Below are 19,914 nucleotides of genomic sequence, written 5' to 3'. Positions count from 1 at the left end.
ATTTGTGGGTAAAATTGGAAAGATTTATGGATAAAGTCCCCATTTCAAACAAGAAGAAGATAATACTTATTGGTATGAAAGAAATGAAGGATTATTTTATGACATCTTGATTCTATGGTTTTCTGAAATCTTGTATATAGATAGGAGTTTAAAAGATTTTAAGATGGCAGTTCGTCTGAGTTAATCTCTGATACTTGTAGACCTTTTGCTGAGATATTAAAGTTTCTATCTCATTTTCATTTACTAAGCAGGAAATTTGGGTAGAGGATGTGGATTTAGGAAAGGTTTTGGGAAAAAAATTAGCTGTGGATCACATGGACATTGAGTTGTGGCACAAGGCAGGAAGAAATCTGAAGTGTAAGAATTAAAGGCTGGATGCATGGAACATTAACTTTCAAAAAGGAGGAGTGCAGGGAAGTCAGTGGTAGCTAAGTAGTAACTTGTATGGAGGCTGTAGCACATAAGAGGAGCCAGAGCTGTATTCGTTGAAAGAGAAGGGAAATGATTTTGGCATCGGTCTGTTATCTGACTGTACTGGGACAGGAAGGTTTGAGAAGGCCTTACTGTAAAACAGTTAAACTTCAAGGTATATAACTCTACAGAAAGATGTAGCATTACAGAAAGATCCGTAACTCTACAGAAAGATGTAGAATGTAGATTAAAAGTAATTTAAATGCCCCTTTAGAAGTAATTTTATGCTACATCTTTCTGTAGAGTATTTAAAGTATTAGTAAATAATTCATCTGTAATTTCAATAATACATTAATTTAGTAAAGTGAGGCCAATCTCTAGATGAGCTAGGCCTAAGAAATCCATTTTAGCTCCATTCCTGCCTCTCACTGGAGATTCTGAACTTGACATGTTTTCTAGATAGCAAGAAGTTGAAGTTTTCTGAACTTCTCAGCAGATAACTGACTATACATTATTGGAGAGTATGGATTATGTGGTTATTTTTTAATTTTTAAATTTTTTGTAAGGATGAGGTCTCACCGTGTTGCCCAGGCCGGTCCCAAACTCCTAGCATCAAGCAATCTTCCCGCCTCGGCCTCCCAAAGTGCTGAGATTACAGGCATGAGTCACTGTACTTGGCCTTTTATTTTCTGTATCTGATATTTCCATGTATATTATGGAATATATTTACTTCCCCTAAATGTGGCTGTTGAAAGATTCAAAATTTTTTGTTAGGATTCTGGAAGTAGCATCAACATGTTGATACATACCTTCTTTTTTTTTCTTTAGGAAATCATGACCAGATCTGAAATGGCTGAAAAAATGTTCTCTTCAGAAAAGATAATGTGATTGGAACCCATATAAGTGAAATGTAGTTAAGTCTGAAGGACTATCCTTCATCAAGACTGAAAGCGAGCTTTGTTTTGATATTGCATAACAAATTTCTATTGTGTTATCTGGGAAGTCTGTGTATCAAAATGAAGAATTCAGGTGGTAGGAGGGTTCTGCAGTCCTTTTAAAGCTGACTCTTGAGTGTCAGTTGAATATCCATTAAATTGGATTTGGAAATAACCTGAGGAAAGTATTATGAGAAAGATCTGCACAGATGCCTCTTAGCTTACAGGTGGCAGGCCTGTGGGTTTGGGTTCTCCCTCTTTTCTCTGGAACATATGACAATTCCAGATTAAAGAAAAATGTTTTTTTTTTTGTTTGTTTGTTTTTGTTTTTTTTTTTTTTTGAGACGGAGTCTCGCTCTGTTGCGCGGGCTGGAGTGCTGTGGCCGGATCTCAGCTCACTGCAAGCTCTGCCTCCCGGGTTTATGCCATTCTCCTGCCTCAGCCTCTCAAGTAGCTGGGACTACAGGCGCCCGCCACCTCGCCCGGCTAGTTTTTTGTATTTTTAGTAGAGACGGGGTTTCACCATGTTAGCCAGGATGGTCTCGATCTCCTGACCTCGTGATCCGCCCGTCTCGGCCTCCCAAAGTGCTGGGACTACAGGCTTGAGCCACCGTGCCCGGCCAAGAAAAATGTTTTTTAATGAATACCTTGGTCTTTTTTCTAGTCACCTTTGAGGTATATCTTTTGATTTTCTGGAGTATAGTATATCCGTGTCTCTATGTCTTGGGTTTACTAGATGCAATAGTACTTTTCTTTGACATTTGTACTGAAGTGATTTGATATTAAGTAAAACAGTTAATGTTTGAATATAGGCATATTTATAGGTGTCCCCCCCCCCCCCCCGCTTTATAAAAATCTGTACAAAGCCCTTGTTTGAGTCTCATCATGCACATCAAATCATGGAGTTAGGTCTTCTCTGAGCTCAGGGGAACACAAGTGCACAGAGAGATGTCTTGAGGGTCACTACCAAAGAATTACCTTCATTGTCCCTCACTCAGGCCATGTGTACGTGTGATGCTGCTGAGTCTGCTGGGGTGGGTGGTGGCCACATGGCTCCCCCAAAGCACTTCCTACCTGGCAAGCTGGGAGACCCATTACTGGTGAACTTTGTGGAAATTAGAACTGTATCTTTTACATAATCTTGGCATATTACATTTCATAATAAAAACATATATTTATTTGCATGCCACATCACTGTTGATTTTATAGTTTCTTAACCTTCAACCATGTTTTGTACCTTATTTCATTACATCGTATATTTGTAATGTGTAATATGAAATCTTTTACTTTAATATCTTTTTTTAAAATGTAGAATGTTCTAAACTTGAAAGGCAGTTGAATGTAGTATGATGAAAATGTGAATGTTTTGCTGCTTTCATGACCAAAGATACAGGGCTAGTGGACATATAGAATAGTAATTAAATCTAGAATCTTGTATGTCTTGTCTTTGAAGGAGTTCTAACCTTGTAAATTGAGAATGACTTCGGAGAATTTTGATTAAGAAAATATTAAAATCTTAACCGGCACAAACACTCCAAGTTTTTTCACTGTGAAGCCACAAGCAAAGTTTTTTCTTTTTTTTTCAAAAGCCTACCTTCTGAATTTATCTCTTGTTTACTCATTTCAGAGAGGGTAGTAAAGAAGATCTATTTCTGGTAGTCATATCTCTTGAAAGATATTGGCAAATGTGTTTTCAGTCGTGACCATGTGGAAAGTGAACAGTGTTGGCAAACATTACTGAGAAAATCATGCTTTTCAAGATGCCCTTGCTTTGGGATATCTTTCCGAGGGAGAAAAACAGTCTAATTTAACAATTGTGAATTCCGTTTCTTATTTCAGTTTCTGCTGCAGTAAAGGCTTCCCACCCACTACAGTTCCCAGCATTTATATTTTGTTGTATTCTCCCCTTAGTCCAGTAACATTTTTATCTAATACCCCACTCCCCAAGTTGTGAGACAGATTGACCCCCTATTCTTTATGTGGCTCTAGTTGAATTTTAAGATGTGGAATACTGGGCTTGCAGGCAGTAGGAGCTGCAAATCTGGTAGAGTGGGAGTGAGGTGTTAAGGGTGAGTATGATAACAAGGGAAACTGCCTCTGACAGAACCTCAGTAATGTTTACCAAAACATGTCTTTCTACAGCTGGTAGGATAAATGATGCTACCTCTGTAGCTCAGCTACAGGCTGCGGTGCAAACTTTTCTTCCATCCAGAGAAAGCAGAATTCCCTCCTAGTAGCCTCATCACAAATACTGTTTCTAGAAGGGCATGTGCTATCTGTCACCTTCAGTAATATTTGTGCCATCTCTTGATGGCTGATGACCTGGATCGAGTATTTCTATGAAGGGCCTTCTTAGGCCCCTCACATACGCAAGAGGGGTGCTCTAGTGCCATAGTTCATAGGACGAACATCAGGAGAAGTTATACCTAGGGGTACTGAGCAGCTCATCATACCTGCTTCTGCTCCAAGTTTCCTGAAACTGGCCATCAGGTCCTCTGAGGCACTCAAATCAGTTTACTTTTAGCATGCCCCCATCAGGATGGGTCTCCCTGTTAGTGAGGGAATCTGAGGATACGGGTCTGGTTTGATGTTTTTCTAGGCAAAATGCTTAAGTGTTCTGGTTATGCCATTCATATTAGATTCATATGATGTGTGAGATTTGCTTAAAAGGGAATTTTCATGATTTGATTTAGATTAGTATTTAAATATCTGCTTTAGACAGCAATTAATTTTATTGCAAAAATAAGGAAAAACGTGAATATGTGAATTTTTTAGGCTTGAGAGATGATAGAATATTCCCATATTTTTCTTGTAAAGAAAATAGTATTTTAACTTACACATCCTGTAGAAAATACCACCTTTTCCCCTTGTATTACAGTACAATGTTTACACTACTATACTGTCAAGCTGAAAGTATAAAAAATGTACATATACATTTTGATTTATATATCCTTTTCTTAAAAAAAAATTTGAGTTTGTTGCACTAGGCTGTACATGACTAAAGTTGACAGATGCGATGCTAGATTTATAATCATTAGTTCTGGTACTTGTGTCTTTGTATGATCAAAGCATGTAATAAGCAATACAAAATACCAAGCCTTAGAAGAAGGTTAACATACTGGTTAAGCATATTGAATGTATGTAAGTGGCAAAACTGGATTTTTACGGAAGCATACATTATAATATTGGGGCTCAGTACTGCGTGAAGAAACTTCTTTAAAACTAGGAAACATTCATTTATTTGGGGAGAAATTTTAGGAGTTTAAGAAGTTGTATTTTTCTATTTTAAAAAGTTAAATTATTCTGTAATTTAGAAGAAGTTTCGTTGAATGTAGGACATAACTATTTGAAGGGTTTTCATTTGAAAAATTGATGTATTTTGTGCCTTAATATTTTGTTCTTTTAATAAAAAGGCTCTGAAATTTTGAGTGATTCTTGATAGTATTTATTGGTGCTAGGTTATGTAAATCTGTAGGACATACAGACATATATAGACTCCAGTAGCTGGCAGGACATAAAATTCTTAGAACAGGAGGCACAGTTAATCAAACATGGAAAAGTGTTCAGCCTCAGTGGTAGTAAAGAAATGCAAAACAAAAGATAGGGGATAGTTTAAAAAATCAAATTAACCTAAGTTTATACTGTGGTATATTTGTAAAATCCCTTTGCTTTCAAAGTCTGATGAAATGAGCACCCTTATTCATGATGGTAATATAGTTGATTCCTTTTTTGTGAAAAGTTCAACAATGTGTTTATAACCTTTGAATACTGTCAATTCTGGTGATGTTTTTAAAAAATGATTCAAAATACAGAATAAAGTTTCTGTACAAAAGTGTTTATTATAACATTAAAGTAGAAATAAAATTAGAGATAAACAATATCATAGTTAAGTGAATTATGGTTTAACCAGCTACTTTATGGGATATTGTCTAGCCATTAAATTATGAAGAATTTATAATAAAAATACTTATGAGAACTGATGCAGCGGCACATATGTGAATGCTTGTCTGTGTAAAAATAAGGTAGAGCGACTTACTCTTATGGTTCAGAAAAAATGCATTATATCTTCCAACTTTTCTGTAACTTCATTATTTTGAAATAAGGATAATTAAAAAAAAAAAGTAGAGAAAGGATTCTGTAGAAAAGCACCGGAGTGGCACACATGGTTAGTGTTGAGGCTCAGCTAGGCTGTGGTCACAGCTTGATTTGAACCTTTCAAAAACATAAGACATATAGTTTATTTCTTGCTCATGTGACCATTCTGCAGTAGGTATAGTGGTGGCGAGGGCCACCCTCCTCCACAGCGTCCCTCAGACACCTGGGATTTATTTCCGTCTGGTGGACCCACCATACCCTGGGGCCTCATTTTTACCCCTAATTTTCTAAGGTAAACATATTCAACATAACTATGTAAAAATAATAGTGCCTTAATTAGGCCGTATATCAGAAAAGCTAGAGAAATGTGTTCTTGGGCCACAGCTTAATCTTATTAATTAAGAAATCCATCTTGCTGTTAGTAGATGGGACATGGGGAATTTTCTTCATGGACATTCTCCCAGCTTTAACAGATGAGGAGTGAGAGGGACAAGATGGGTGGTCCCAGAGGGAAAGGAAGGGCTGTTGTCATAAGAGTGATGAGAATTTTGGGAGACTTGGGAGCACTTGCAGAGTGCCAGGCTTTGGTAACCACTGTATTCTCACAGTAGCCAATGAGGTATTATTTCCCTTGGTTTGTAGATTAGAAAACTGAGAGAGGGGTCAAATAATTTGACAGTTACCCTCTTGGCAGGTGGCAAGGCTAGTATAATACTGGTGGGAATCATCCTGGAATTAATGTCCTCAAAGTCCTGAGGAGAGAGGAGTTTGGTTGACAAAGTGCTGTTTGTTTGTTAGAGAAGGTTAAGTAAGATAATGTATCTAAAGTGCCTGGTGCATAGCCTTCAGGAGACAGCTAAGGTTAACGTGAAAGGTACAGCAGTGATTGAGGCGTGACTGAGACTCAACTGAAACAAACAGCATATGAAATTCAAACACCTTCCAGGATTGATTCACTTGTTAAAATGAAGTTACCCAGGGCAAGTTCTCTGCCCCTTAAGTGATAGGGAATTCACAGCTACATTAACAGAGACTGACCTGATATTTACATCTGGTCGGAGGCTGACCTGATTTATATCTGAATTCAGATGGAAATAATTTTGACAGTATTTCCTTAAAATCATTTTGAAAAAGTAACAAACTGCAATGGAAGTTTATGCACAGGAAAAAATGTGAAAGCTATCCAGCAGGTGGTGCCAAAGTAATGTCTCTTGAAGTGTTCTACTCTTTTTCTCTAATTCTTCCCTTTACAGTTTTTATAAATTTACTTACCAAATGCCACTAAACAAACTTGGGGATGAAGAAAAAAACTTAGAAATAATTCACACAGCACTGCCCTGGAAAAACAGTTATCTTGGTATACTTTAAAACTTTAAAGCTGGAAAGGGCCTTTAAGAGCATTTTATAAATGGGAAAATGGAGGACCAGGAAAGCTTCACTGGCTACAGTTCCCTCACACCAGGGTCGAAGACTGCCTCCTAGTTTGTTTTCCTCACCACTGGTCCTTATTGTCAGGGGGAAAAAGATACCACAGAAGGGTTGGACTGGGCATCAAAACTTGAAATACATTTTATATGCTTTGGTTACCCCTTGCTACGTCATTTCATTTGACTTCATTGTCTTTCTTTTCAGCTTCCAAATTCTTGTCTCTACATGGTCATAATTCCAATTCTCTGTTTCTTCATTTGATAAGTGGAGATTTTCTTGGGGTTCAGTGGAGTCTGCTAGAAAGGCTTGTCCTTATTTGACCTGAGTCACAGCTTTCCCATTGCTAAATGCCTCTTTCCAGGGAATGCTTATTAAAAGTATTCACGGGCATGTTTTTTCATGTCACAGCTGCCTAAAGCAAAAAAAAAATAACACTCAAAGCAGACGACAGACTGACCAAAAACCTTAAAAGGAAAATCTAAAGAATGAGGTGACCATAAGGCCATTGAAAAACCTTCAACATACTTATGGGAATCTAAAAGGTCACATGCATGCATAGGCCTCTGTGCATGCTCAGCGAAGACCACAAACAAGAAGTGAAGGCTAAGGCAGAGTCAGTTGTAAACTGCCTCAATGAGTGCTGAAGGTGTGCCCCACCATACACACAAGCACCGTGGCAAAGACTGGGAGATTTACTAGTTCCGAGAGGTTAAGAAAGTCTCTGTCCAATAATTGGCTAACCATTACATAACTGAGTAGAGACTTTAGTGACCACATACTACAAAATATACAGCCTTCACGGAATTGGTTTAGAGAAGTCACTAAACAACCTCTACAACAAGTAGTAACAACAGCAAACCACTGAAGGGGAAAGAACTGATTTTCAGAGTTACCACATTATATTACTTAAAATGTCTAGTCTTTACCAAGAAATTATGACATAAGCAAAGAAATGAGAGTGTATCTCTCACAAGAAAAAAGCATCAAAACAAAATGTTCCTGAGAAAGACCAGATGTTTGACTTACTAGACAAAAACTGTAAGCTGTTTTATAAATATTCAATGAGCTAAAAAAGTATAAACAACAAAAGTATGAGAATGATGTTTGACCAAATAATGTCAATAGAGATAGCAATGATAAAAATGAACCAAGTGAAAATTCTTATCCTGAAAAGTCCAATAACTGAGACAAAAAATTTATTAGAGGGTGCTCAAGAGCAGATCTGAGCAGGTAGAAGAAAATCAGTGAATCTGAATAATTGAGATTATTCAGTGTGAGAAACAAAAAGAAGATAGAATGAAGAAAAATTAACGGAGTCTCAGAGACCTGTGGAACAACCTCAAGCATACAGACACACATAGTGAGAGTATCAAAAGAAGAAAAGAGAGGAAGAAAAATATTTGAAGAAATAGTGGTTGAAAACTTTTGAAACTTGACACAAAAATAGTCTACCTAAGCAGAAAGATGAGCAAACTCCAAATAAGATAAACTCAGAGATATCTGTACTGAAACATCATAATCAAATGATGGAAAATCAAAACCAAAGATGGAGTTTTGAAAGCAACAAGAGAGAAGTGACTCATTGCATAGTAAAAATCCTCTGTAACATTAACAACTAATTTTTTCCCCCTCAGAAACCATGGTGGTAAGAAGGCAGTGGGATAATATATTTAACGTACTGAAAGAAAAATCCAAGTGTCAGTCAAGAATTCTATATCCAAGCAAACTATTCAACATGAATAAAAATATAGACACTTGAGATAAAAACTGAATTTGTCAGTAGTTTTGCCCTGCAAGAAATACTAAAGTAGGCCAGGTGCAGTGGCTCATGTCTGTAATCCGAGTACTTTGGGAGACTGAGGTGGGCAGATCACCTGAGGTCAGGAGTTTGAGACCAGCCTGGGCAACATGGTGAAATCCCGTCTCTACTACATATACAAAAATTAGCCAGGCATGGTGGTGGGCACCTGTAATCCCAGCTACTCAGGAGGCTGAGGCAGGAGAATTGCTTGAATCCAGGAGGTGGAGGTTGCAGTGAGCCGAGACTGCGTGACGGCACTCCAGCCTGGGCAACAGAGTGAAATTCTGTCTCAAAAAAATAAAATAAAATAAATTAAGGCATTATTGGTAAACCCCAAGACAATGCCAAGAAAATAACTTTTAAAAAATGTAGTAAAAGAAATGGGAAAGGAATTAAAATGGTAAACTACTAATTTTTTTGAACAAAAGAGGAGACAAAAGTGGAGGAACAAAGAAGATAAGACATACAGAAAACAGAGCAAAAAAAAAAAAAAAAAAAAAGCAAAAGTAAAGAGAGGGAATATGGGAATATAATGAATAACACTTTGTCAGTAAAACAACTCACATGAAATGGACAAATTCCTAGGAAGATAAAAACTACCAAAACTGACTCAAGAATAAACAGGCAATCTGAATAGACTCATAATAAGTGATAAGATTCAATTAGTAATTTGTAAAAACTACCTACAAAGAAAAGTCAAGGCCCAGATGACTTCACCATTGAACTCTACTAAACATTTAAAGAAGAATTAGCCTGGGTGCAGTGGCTTGTGTCTGCAATCCTAGCACTTTGGGAGGCCAAGGCAAGTGCATCACTTGAGCTCAGGAGTTCGAGACCAGCTTGGGCAACATGGTGAAATCCTTTCTCTACAAAAAAATTAAAAACTTAGCCAGGCATGGTGGTGTACACCTGTAGTCCCAGCTGCTGAGGAGGATGAGACAGGAAGATCGCTTGAGCCCAGGAGGTCAAAGCTGCAGTGAGCCGTGATCACACTACTGCACTCCCGCCTGGGCAACAGAGTGAGACCCTGTCTCAAAAAGAAGGAGAAGGGAGGAGAAGGAGAAGGGAGGAAGAGGGAGAAGAGGAAGAGGAGAAGGAGGAGGAAAAAAAGGAGGAGGAAGAAGGAGGGAGGAGGAGGAGAGGGAAGAGGAGGAGGAGAAGAAAGAAAGAAGAAAAGGAATAAGAATAATTAGTTCCGGCCGGGCGCGGTGGCTCAAGCCTGTAATCCCAGCACTTTGGGAGGCCGAGACGGGTGGATCACGAGGTCAGGAGATCGAGACCATCCTGGCTAACACGGTGAAACCCCGTCTCCACTAAAAAATACAAAAAACTAGCCGGGCGAGGTGGCGGGCGCCTGTAGTCCCAGCTACTTGGGAGGCTGAGGCAGGAGAATGGCGTAAACCCGGGAGGCGGAGCTTGCAGTGAGCTGAGATCCGGCCACTGCACTCCAGTCCGGGCAACAGAGCAAGACTCCGTCTCAAAAAAAAAGAAAAGAAAAGAAAAGAAAAGAATAATTAGTACCAATTCTTCATGAATTCTTCCCCAAAATAAACGGAATTTTATTCCCATCTCATTTTATGAGGTCGGTATTACCCTGATGCTCAAATTGGCCAAAGACAACACAAGAAAACTACAGACCAATATCTTTCATGAATATGGAAGCAAATGTTCTCAACAAAATACTAGCAAACCAAATCCAGCAACATATGAAAAGAATTATACACCAGAACCAAGCAGTTTTTATCCTGGGAATGCAAAGATGGTTTAACACCTGAAAATTAATTAATGTAAAACATCGTATGAATAGGACAGAAACTCAAAAATGCCACGAGTATCTCAATAGTTGTAGAAAAAGCATTTGCCAAAATGAAATACCCTTTCATGATTAAAAAAAAAAAAAAACAACCAACAAATTAGAGGTAGAGTGAGATCTCCTCAACATTATAAAGGGTATCTACAGAAAAAAAACCCCATACTTAATGTCATACTAAATGGCAGAAGACTAGAAGCTTTCCCCCAGTTATGGTCTGAATGTTTGTATCCCCTGCAAGTTCATATGTTGGAACCTAATCCCCAGTGGAATAGTATTAAGAGGTGTGACCTACCTATGTAACAAACCTGCACGTTCTGCACATGTATCCTAGAACTTAAAGTATGATTAAAAATAAAAAGAGGTGCGACCTATAGAAAGTGATTATGTCATGATGGTAGCATCCTCATGAATTTGATTACTGCCCTTATCAAAGAGGCCCAAGGGAGCTTGTTTGCCCCTTCCACCATGTGAGAATTCAACAAGAAGTTGCCATCTATGAGGGACAGACCAAGCTCTTACCAGACACTGAATCTACTGGCACCTTGATCTTGGACTTCCTAGCCCCCAGAAATGTGAGCAATAAATTTGTGTTTATACATTTCCCAGTCCAAGATATTTTTTTATAACAGGCTTAACAGACTAAGACACCCCCTAAGATCTGGAAAAGACAGGAATGTCATCTCTCACCACTTCTGTTCAACATTGTACTGGAGCTTCTAGCCAGGGAAATCAGAAAAGAAAGAAAGAAAGAAAAAAAAAAGAAAAGTTATTGAAATGGAAAAATAAAAATATCTCTATTTGCAGATTTAATGATCTTGTATATAAAAATCTCTAAGGAAACCACTAAAAAACGATTAGAACAATAATGAGTTCTGTAAGGTTTCAGGATACAAGATTGACATATGAAAATCAATCATATTCCTTAAGCTTGCAATGAATAATCCAAAAATAAAAGTAAGAAACCCATTTACAATAGCATCAAAGAGAACAAAATACAATGGCTCATGCCTGTAATCCTAACACTTTGGGAGGCTGAGGCAGGTGGCCCGCTTGAGGCCAGGAGTTCAGGATCAGCCTGGACAACATAGGGAGACCCTACAAAAGACTAAAAGATTAAAAGAATTACTTGACACTTTGGGAAGCCAAGGCATGTGGATTACTTGAGGTAAGGCGTTTGAGACCAGCCTGGCCAACATCGTGAAACCTGTCTTTACTAAAAATACAAAAATTAGCTGGGCATGGTGGTGGGCTCCTGTAATCCAAGCTACCCAGGAGGCTGAGGCAGGAGAATCACTTGAACGCTGGAAGCAGAGGTTGCAGTGAACCAAGATCACGTCACTGCACTCCAGCCTGGGTGACAGAGACTCTGTCTCAAAAAAGAAAAAGAAAAGATTAACCAGGCATGACAATGGACATTTGTGGTCCTACCTATTCAGGAGGCTAGGACATGAGGACCACCACTTCAGCCCAGGACTTGGAGGTTTTAGTGAGCTATGATCACACCACTGCACTCCAGCCTGGGCAATAGAGTGAGATCCTATCTCTAAAATACATAAAATAAAACAAAATACTTAGGAATGAATCTGACAAAGGAAGTGCAAAATTTGTACAATAAAAACCATAAAATATTGTTGAAAAAATAAATAATCTATAAATGAATTGAAAAAATTCCATGTTCATAGATCAGAAGACTTAACACTGTTAAGATAGCAATCTTCCCCAAATTGACCTTAATTCTGATAATGCAATCCTTACGAGAATCCCCGCCAACTTTTTTGTAGAAATTGAGAAGCTGACTTTAAAATTTATATGCAATTTCAAGGAACTCAGAATAGTCAAAATAATGTTGAGTAAGAACTAAGATGAGGACTCACACATCTCAAAACTTACTTTAAAGCAACTATAATCAAGACAGTTCAGTAATTGCACAAGGATAGATATATAGATCAATGGAATTGAATTCAGAGTCTAGAAATAAACCCATACATCTATGGTCAGTTGATTTTCAACAAGAGTGCCAAGACCATTCAATGGAGAAAGGATAGTCTTTTTAACAAATGGTGCTGGGACAACTGCATAGCCACATGCAAAAGAATGAAGCTGGACCCCTACCTGAGAATATATACAAAAATTAACTCAAAATGGACCAAAGGCATAAATGTGAGAGCTAGATCCATACATCTCTAAGAAGAAAACATATGGGTAAATCTTCATGACCTTAGATTTGACAAACTATTCTTAGAGTTCACACCAAAAGCATAAGCAAGAAGAGAAAGAAACAGATAGATTGGACTTCATCAAAATTAAGAACTTCTGTGTTTCAAAGGACACTATCAAAAAATGAAAATCAACCCACAGAATGGGAGAAACTATTTGCAAGTCATATATCTGACTTATATCTAGACTGTATGAAGAACTCCTTCAACTCAATAATGAAAGGACAAATAATCTAACCAAAACATGGCAAAGGTTCTGAATACACATTTTAGGAAGATATACGACAGGCCAATAAGCACATAAAAAGATGCTCTAGACATTACTAATCAAGAAAATGAAAATCACGACCTTAGTAAGATACCACTTTACACCCACTAAGATAGCTGTCGTAATAAAAATAACAAAAAAGGAAAATAACAGTGTTCATGAGAATATGGAGAAACTGAAACTCTTCTACACTGCTGGTGGGAAGTAAAATGGCACAGCCCCTTTGGTAGAGTCTGGCCGTTAATCAAATGATTAAAGAGTTACCATATGACTCAGCAATACCCTCCTAGGTATATACCTAACAGAAATGAAAACATGTCTACACAAAAACTTGTACATGAATGCTCATTTTAGGATTCACCATAATAGCCATAAATTGTAAACAAAACATTCAGTTGATGAATGGATAACCCAAATATGACATATCCATACAACTGAATATTATTCAGCCATAAAAGTCAATGAAATACTGTTAAATGTGACAAAATAGACGATTCTTGAAGCACGTTAAGTGAAAGAAAAGCACTCACAAAAGCCCCATATTTTATTATTCTGTTTTTACAAAATGCCCTGAATAGGCAAATTCATAGACAGAAAGTAGATTAGCGGTTTCCTAGTGCCAAAGGAATAAAAGAATGAGGAATGACTGCTAATGGGCGTAGGGTATCTTTTTTGAATGATGAAAATGTTCTTAAATTCAGTATTTGTGATGATGGCACAACTTTGTGAATACACTAAAAAGCTGCTGTGTCATATCCTGTAATGTGGTGAATTTTGTGGCAAATGAATTATATCTCAATTTTGAAAAGTTATATTCAGGGTAACACAACAGAATAAGGAGCATCAACAACATATCATTAACAATCCCTGGATACAATCCCAAATAACTAGGCATACTAGTAAACCAGAAAAAGTGACCCCTACTCAGAAGACAAGCAATAGCTGTTGAGCCTCAGAGCACACGAGATGGTAAATGACCAAAAAAAAAAAAAAAAAAAGGATTTTAAAGCTGCAGATATAACTGTTCCCAAGGAGCTAAAGGGGAAAACAAAGTTTATAATAAATAACCAAATAGAAAATCTCAATAGAAACCGATATTTAAAAAAAACAAAAACAATGACAAAAAATGGAAATATGAGACCAACTTATAGAATAAAAAATTCACTGGATGTGTTTAGTGACAGATTGAGGTGACAGAAGAGTCAGTGAACTTGAAGCTAGACCAATAGAAAATATTCAACCTTAAATACACAAAGAAAAATAAAAAAGAAACAACAGTGCCTTGTGGACTTGTGGGACAACAGTAAGAGTTCTAAAGCAAAAGTAGTCCTAAAAGGACAGGAAGGAGAGAACATAGGAGAAAAATTACTAGATTAAATGATTAAATAATGGCCCAAAATTCCCTAAATTTGGTGAAAGACACAAATGTATAGATTCAAGAAGCTAAGTGAACTCCAACCAGAATATGCAGAAAAGTACTTGTAGGCATGCTTTACCTGCAGAAATCCAAAGATGCAAATATCATATTGAAACCACAATGAATGGGAAGAAATGGCACATCACGTACAAATGAACAATGACAGAAGTGAATCTGACCTGTCATCAGAAAGAATGGATGCTAGAGAACAGGTCAGTGACATTGTTAAAGTGCTGAATGTAAAAGAAGTCAACCCAGAATTCTATATCTACCAAAAATAGTCTTCAAGGACAAAGTCAAAATAAAGACATTTTCAGATAAATCATATTTTTAAAAATTTGTTGCTAGCAACCATACAATACAAAGTATGCTAATGAATGTTTTTAATGATACCAGAAGGGAACTTGTGTCTTCAAAACAAAATGAACAGCACCAGAAATTGTAACTATATCTGTAAATATATGAGTATTCTTGCTAAAAATTTGTTAAAAACCCATACGACTATTTAAAGCAAAAATTATAATATTACACTATGGAGTTTAAAAATATATGGACATAATATACATATGACCACCATAGCATAAATGACAGGAGTTGGTAATTGGCCCATTTGATTGCAAACTTTTTACATTTTATTTAATTTACTTATTTACTTCTTTTTTTTTTTTTTTTTTTTTTTTTTTTTTTTTGAGACAGGGTCTTGTTCTGTTGCCCAGACTGGAGTGTAGTGGCACTATCACGGCTCACTGCCCTCTCAACTGTTCAGGTTCAAGTGATCCTCCTGCCTCAGCCTTCCAAGTAGCTGGGACTACAGGTACACACCACCATGCCTGGCTAATGTTTTTCATTTTATTTTTGTAGAGACAGGGTCTCACTATCTTGCCTAGGCTGGTCTAGAACTCCTGGCCTCAAGCGATCCACCTGCCTCAGCCTCCCAAAGTGCTGGGATTACAGACATGAGTCACCACATTTGGCCTTCTTACATTTTATATGCTGTATACACTGTTAACCCTAAAAAACACTATGGTAAATTAAGAATGTATATTGTGATCCAGTGGCAGACATTAAACAATTATAACAATAATGCAGAGGTATACTTTAAAAGTCAATAAAAGAATTGAAATGAAATTTTAAACAATTCAATCAATTAATCTAAAAGAAGACAGAAAAGGAAAACAGAGGAATAAAAAACAGAGGGAACTGGCCGAGTGCAGTGGCTCATGCCTGTAATCCCAGCACTTTGGGAGGCCGAGGTGGGTGAATCACCTGAAGTCAGGAGTTTGAGACAAGCCTGACCAACATGGTGAAACCCCGTCTCTAGTAAAGATACAAAAATTAGCCAGGTGTGGTGGCAGGCGCCTGAAATCCCAGCTACTCAGGAGGCTGAGGCAGGAGAATCACTTGAACCTGGGAGGCGGAGGTTGCAGTGAGCCAAGATCGCACCACTGCACTGCAGTCTGGAAGACAGAGCAAGATTCCGTCTCAATAAATAAATAAACAAACAAACAAACAAAGGAAACAAATAGAAAATGAATGATAAAATGGGAGGCCTAAATTCAGCCATATCAATAATTACATTAAATTTAAATAAACCAAACACTCAGATTAAAAGGCAAAGATTTTTCACAGTGGATAAAAAGGTAAGACTCAATTATATGCTATGTAAAAAAGTCACACTCAGTGACAGAGTGAGAATCTGTCTCAAAAAAAGAGGGAAAGAACAAAAGAAAAAGAAAAGAAAGGAAGGAAGGAAGGACAGAAAGAAAAGGAAGAAAGAAGGAGGAGGGAAGGAAGGAAGGACTGAAAACACAGTGGAGAAAAAGAAAGGAAAGGAAAGGACGGAAGGAAGGAAGGCAAGGAAGAAAAGAAGAAGGAGAAGCAGAAGAAGAAGAGGAAAAAGAAAAGAAGGAGGAGGAGGAGGAGAAGAAGAAGAAGAGGAGAAGGAGGAAGAAGAGGAGGAAGAGACTGAAAACATACAGTGGAGAAAAAGAAAGAAAGAAAAGGAAGTAAGGAAAGAAGGAAGGAAGGAGAAAGAAAAGAAAAGAAAGAAAGAGAAAGAAAGAAAAGAAAGAGAGAGAAAGAGAAAAGAAAAGAAAAGAAAGAACTGAAAACATATAGTGTCTTCTCTGACCACAGTGGAATTAAATTATAAATAAATAATAAGATGTCTGGAAAGAAACCAAATACGTGGAAATTAAACCACACAGTTCTAAGTAACCCATGGATCAAAGAAAAAATTATGAGAAAATTTAGAAAGCGTTCTGAACTACATGAAAATGAAAAAGCCATATATCAATATTTGCAGTATGCAGCTAAAGTAGTACTTAGAGGGAGTGCTATAACTTTAAGCACTTATATTAGGAAAGAAGAAAGGTATAAAGTCAATTACAATTATTTCAATTTTGATAATCTAGGAAAAATATAGCTGAGTGAGTAAACCCAAAGAAAGAGAAAGCAATAAAACAATAATATAATATAAGCTATATTTTCTTATTTTCTGTATTTTCAATGTTCTTGCATCTGGGGCCTTGCTGACCTGAAAGGGCTACTCTGGAGTTTGCAAATTCTGAAAGATAGTAAAGTAAATGACTTGCTCTAGAGCATGCATTTTATATGCAAACCAAATAACTCCAAGTCCGTACTCCTGCTTGCTTCCTTTTATCTGGTATGATATCCTTTTGCCCTAAACACTACAAAGCTGGGTACTGGACAACTAGGGACCACCCCTAGAGCCTAGAGCCCATCCAAACTATTCAAACTATCCAATCCTAAACCTGCTTAGCTTGCTTACCTTGTTTCAATTGTTCCTTCCTGCGAAAACCATAATAAAGTCTCTTGTCCACAGTTCCTCTCTCTTTTCCTCTCTCTCTGCCTGCTCATCTCACCTTGGCATTTTCCTGTGTGATCCTGCTTGATATACCATCCCTCTTGTTCTTAGGAGACTGTGAGTATGATAAAAACTTCTTTCTTCATGGAAATCATTTTCATGTCTATGTGTCTTACCACACCTGATTAAAACAAATCCTAGGTAGTATTGAAACAAATAAAGATATGAGCAGAAACCAATGAAATTTTAAACAAACACTTGAGAAAATTAATAAAGCAAAAATTTGGCTCTTTGAGAAGAAAAAAAATTATAAATGTTTAGCTATAATAATTAAGAAAAAAGGGAAAGAGCACAAATCATCAATATTAGGAATAAAAGAAGGGCTACCACTAGAGATCCTACAGCCATTAAAAAGATAAGTGAATAATACTATTTTATGCCACTAAATTTGGCAAATGAGATAAAATTTAAAAATTCCTTGAAAACTATAATGTATAACTGACATAAAGTGAAAGAAAACATTAAATTGTACATACACATTTATTTAAAGATAATTTTAGACTTAAAAGTTGCAAAATTAGCACTTACACCTTTTATCCAGGTTTTCTTTTTGCTTAGCATTTATTCAATTTCAGTTTGATCTTGGACAACCTACTGAAGCATTCTAAACTTCAGTTTCACAATCTATAAAATGGGATTAACAATGGGAACCATTTCACTGGGTTGTCATGAGAACAAATGAGAGCATTTGTGACCGGTTTACAGTAGGTGCTCAAGAGATGTTTGTTTCCTTCTTATGTTGTCCCTATATGAGGTACCATCAGTATAAGCAATGTCCCTTTAACTGAGCACTTACTTTATACTCAGCATTGTGTTAGGCACTTTATTATTTTGAAATCTCATAATCTCTTTGATAAATATTTGTATTCTTATATATAAATCAGGAAACTGAGGCCTGTAAAGATTAAGAGAGTTACAAGTTGAAACTGACAGCAAGAAGGGGGTAAGATTTGGCCCAGGCATGTCTGATTTCAAAGGCTGTGTGTGCCTGACTGCATCCACCACTCTGCTGCTTCCAAAGTGTTGTTCCAGGGACCTCGAACGGAGGGACCGGCTGAAGCCGTGGCAGAAGAACATAGATTGTGAAGATTTCGTGGACATTTATTAGTTCCCCAAATTAATACTTTTATAATTTCTTACGCCTGTCTTTACTGCAATCTCTGAACATAAATTGTGAAGATTTCATAGACACTTATCACTTCCCCAGTCAATACCCTTGTGATTTCCTATGCCTGTCTTTACTTTAATCTCTTAATCCCATCATCTTCTTCATAAGATGAGGAGGATGAATGTCACCTCAGGACCCTGTGATGATTGTGTCAACTGCACAAATTGTTTGTAGAACATATGTGTTTAAACATTAAGAAATCTGGGCATCTTTTTTTTTTTCTTATACTTTAAGTTCTAGGGTACATGTGCACAACGTGCAGGTTTGTTACATATGTATACTTGTGCCATGTTGGTGTGCTGCACCCATCAACTCGTCATTTACATCAGGTATAACTCCCAATGCCATCCTTCTCCCCTCCCGCCTCCCCATAATAGGCCCTGGTGTGTGATGTTCCCCTTCCAGAGTCCAAGTGATCTCATTGTTCAATTCCCACCTATGAGTGAGAACATGCGGTGTTTGGTGTTCTGTTCTTGCGATAGTTTGCTGAGAATGATGGTTTCCAGCTGCATCCATGTCCCTACAAAGGACATGAACTCATCCTTTTTTATGGCTGCATAGTATTCCATGGTGTATATGTGCCACAGTTTCTTAATCCAGTCTGTCACTGATGGACATTTGGGTTGATTCCAAGTCTTTGCTATTGTGAATAGTGCCGCAATAAGCATACATGTGCATGTGTCTTTATAGCAGCATGATTTATAATCCTTTGGGTATATACCCAGTAATGGGATGGCTGGGTCAAATGGTATTTCTAGTTCTAGATCCTTGAGGAATTGCCACACTGTTTTCCACAATGGTTTACAGTCCCACCAACAGTGTAAAAGTGTTCCTATTTCTCCACATCCTCTCCAGCACCTGTTGTTTCTTGACTTTTTAATGATTGCCATTCTAATTGGTGTGAGATGGTATCTCATTGTGGTTTTGATTTGCATTTCTCTGATGGCCAGTGATGATCAGCATTTTTTCATGTGCCTGTTGGCTGTATGCATGTCTTCTTTTGAGAAATGCCTGTTCATATCCTTTGCCCACTTTTTGATGGGGTTGTTTGTTTTTTTCTCGTAAATTTGTTTGCATTCTTTGTAGGTTCTGGATATTAGCCCTTTGTCAGATGAGTAGATTGCCAAAATTTTCTCCCATTCTGTAGGTTGCCTGTTCACTCTGATGGTAGTTTCTTTTGCTGTGCAGAAGCTCTTTAGTTTAATTAGATCCTATTTGTCAATTATGGCTTTTGTTGCCATTGCTTTTGGTGTTTTAGACATGAAGTCCTTGCCCATGCCTATGTCCTGAATGGTATTACCTAGGTTTTATTCTAGGGTTTTTACAGTGTTAGGTCTAACATTTAAGTCTCTAATCCATCTTGAATTAATTTTCGTATAAGGAGTAAGGAAAGGATCCAGTTTCAGCTTTCTACTTATGGCTAGCCAATTTTCCCAGCATCATTTATTAAATAGGGAATCCTTTCCCCATTTCTT

The 19,914-nt window shown here is 37.3% G+C and overlaps 2 protein-coding genes across 2 annotated transcripts in view; both read left to right on the top strand.

Moving 5' to 3' along the window:
* TMEM87B (transmembrane protein 87B) overlaps positions 1-1,684 on the top strand; it is a 62,450-nt gene extending 60,766 nt beyond the window's left edge. The window contains exon 19 of the mRNA XM_026449774.1: positions 1,240-1,684. Coding sequence (XP_026305559.1) covers positions 1,240-1,299 — 60 coding nt within the window. The 3' untranslated portion in view covers positions 1,300-1,684. The remainder of the gene's footprint in view (positions 1-1,239) is intronic.
* Positions 1-19,914, top strand: part of FBLN7 (fibulin 7) — an 81,783-nt gene that overhangs the window by 8,185 nt on the left and 53,684 nt on the right. The window lies entirely within an intron of this gene.

This window comes from Piliocolobus tephrosceles, chromosome 15 (genome assembly GCF_002776525.5).
Source record: "Piliocolobus tephrosceles isolate RC106 chromosome 15, ASM277652v3, whole genome shotgun sequence".
NCBI lineage: Eukaryota > Metazoa > Chordata > Mammalia > Primates > Cercopithecidae > Piliocolobus > Piliocolobus tephrosceles.
This window is presented reverse-complemented; position numbering and strand designations above follow the sequence as displayed.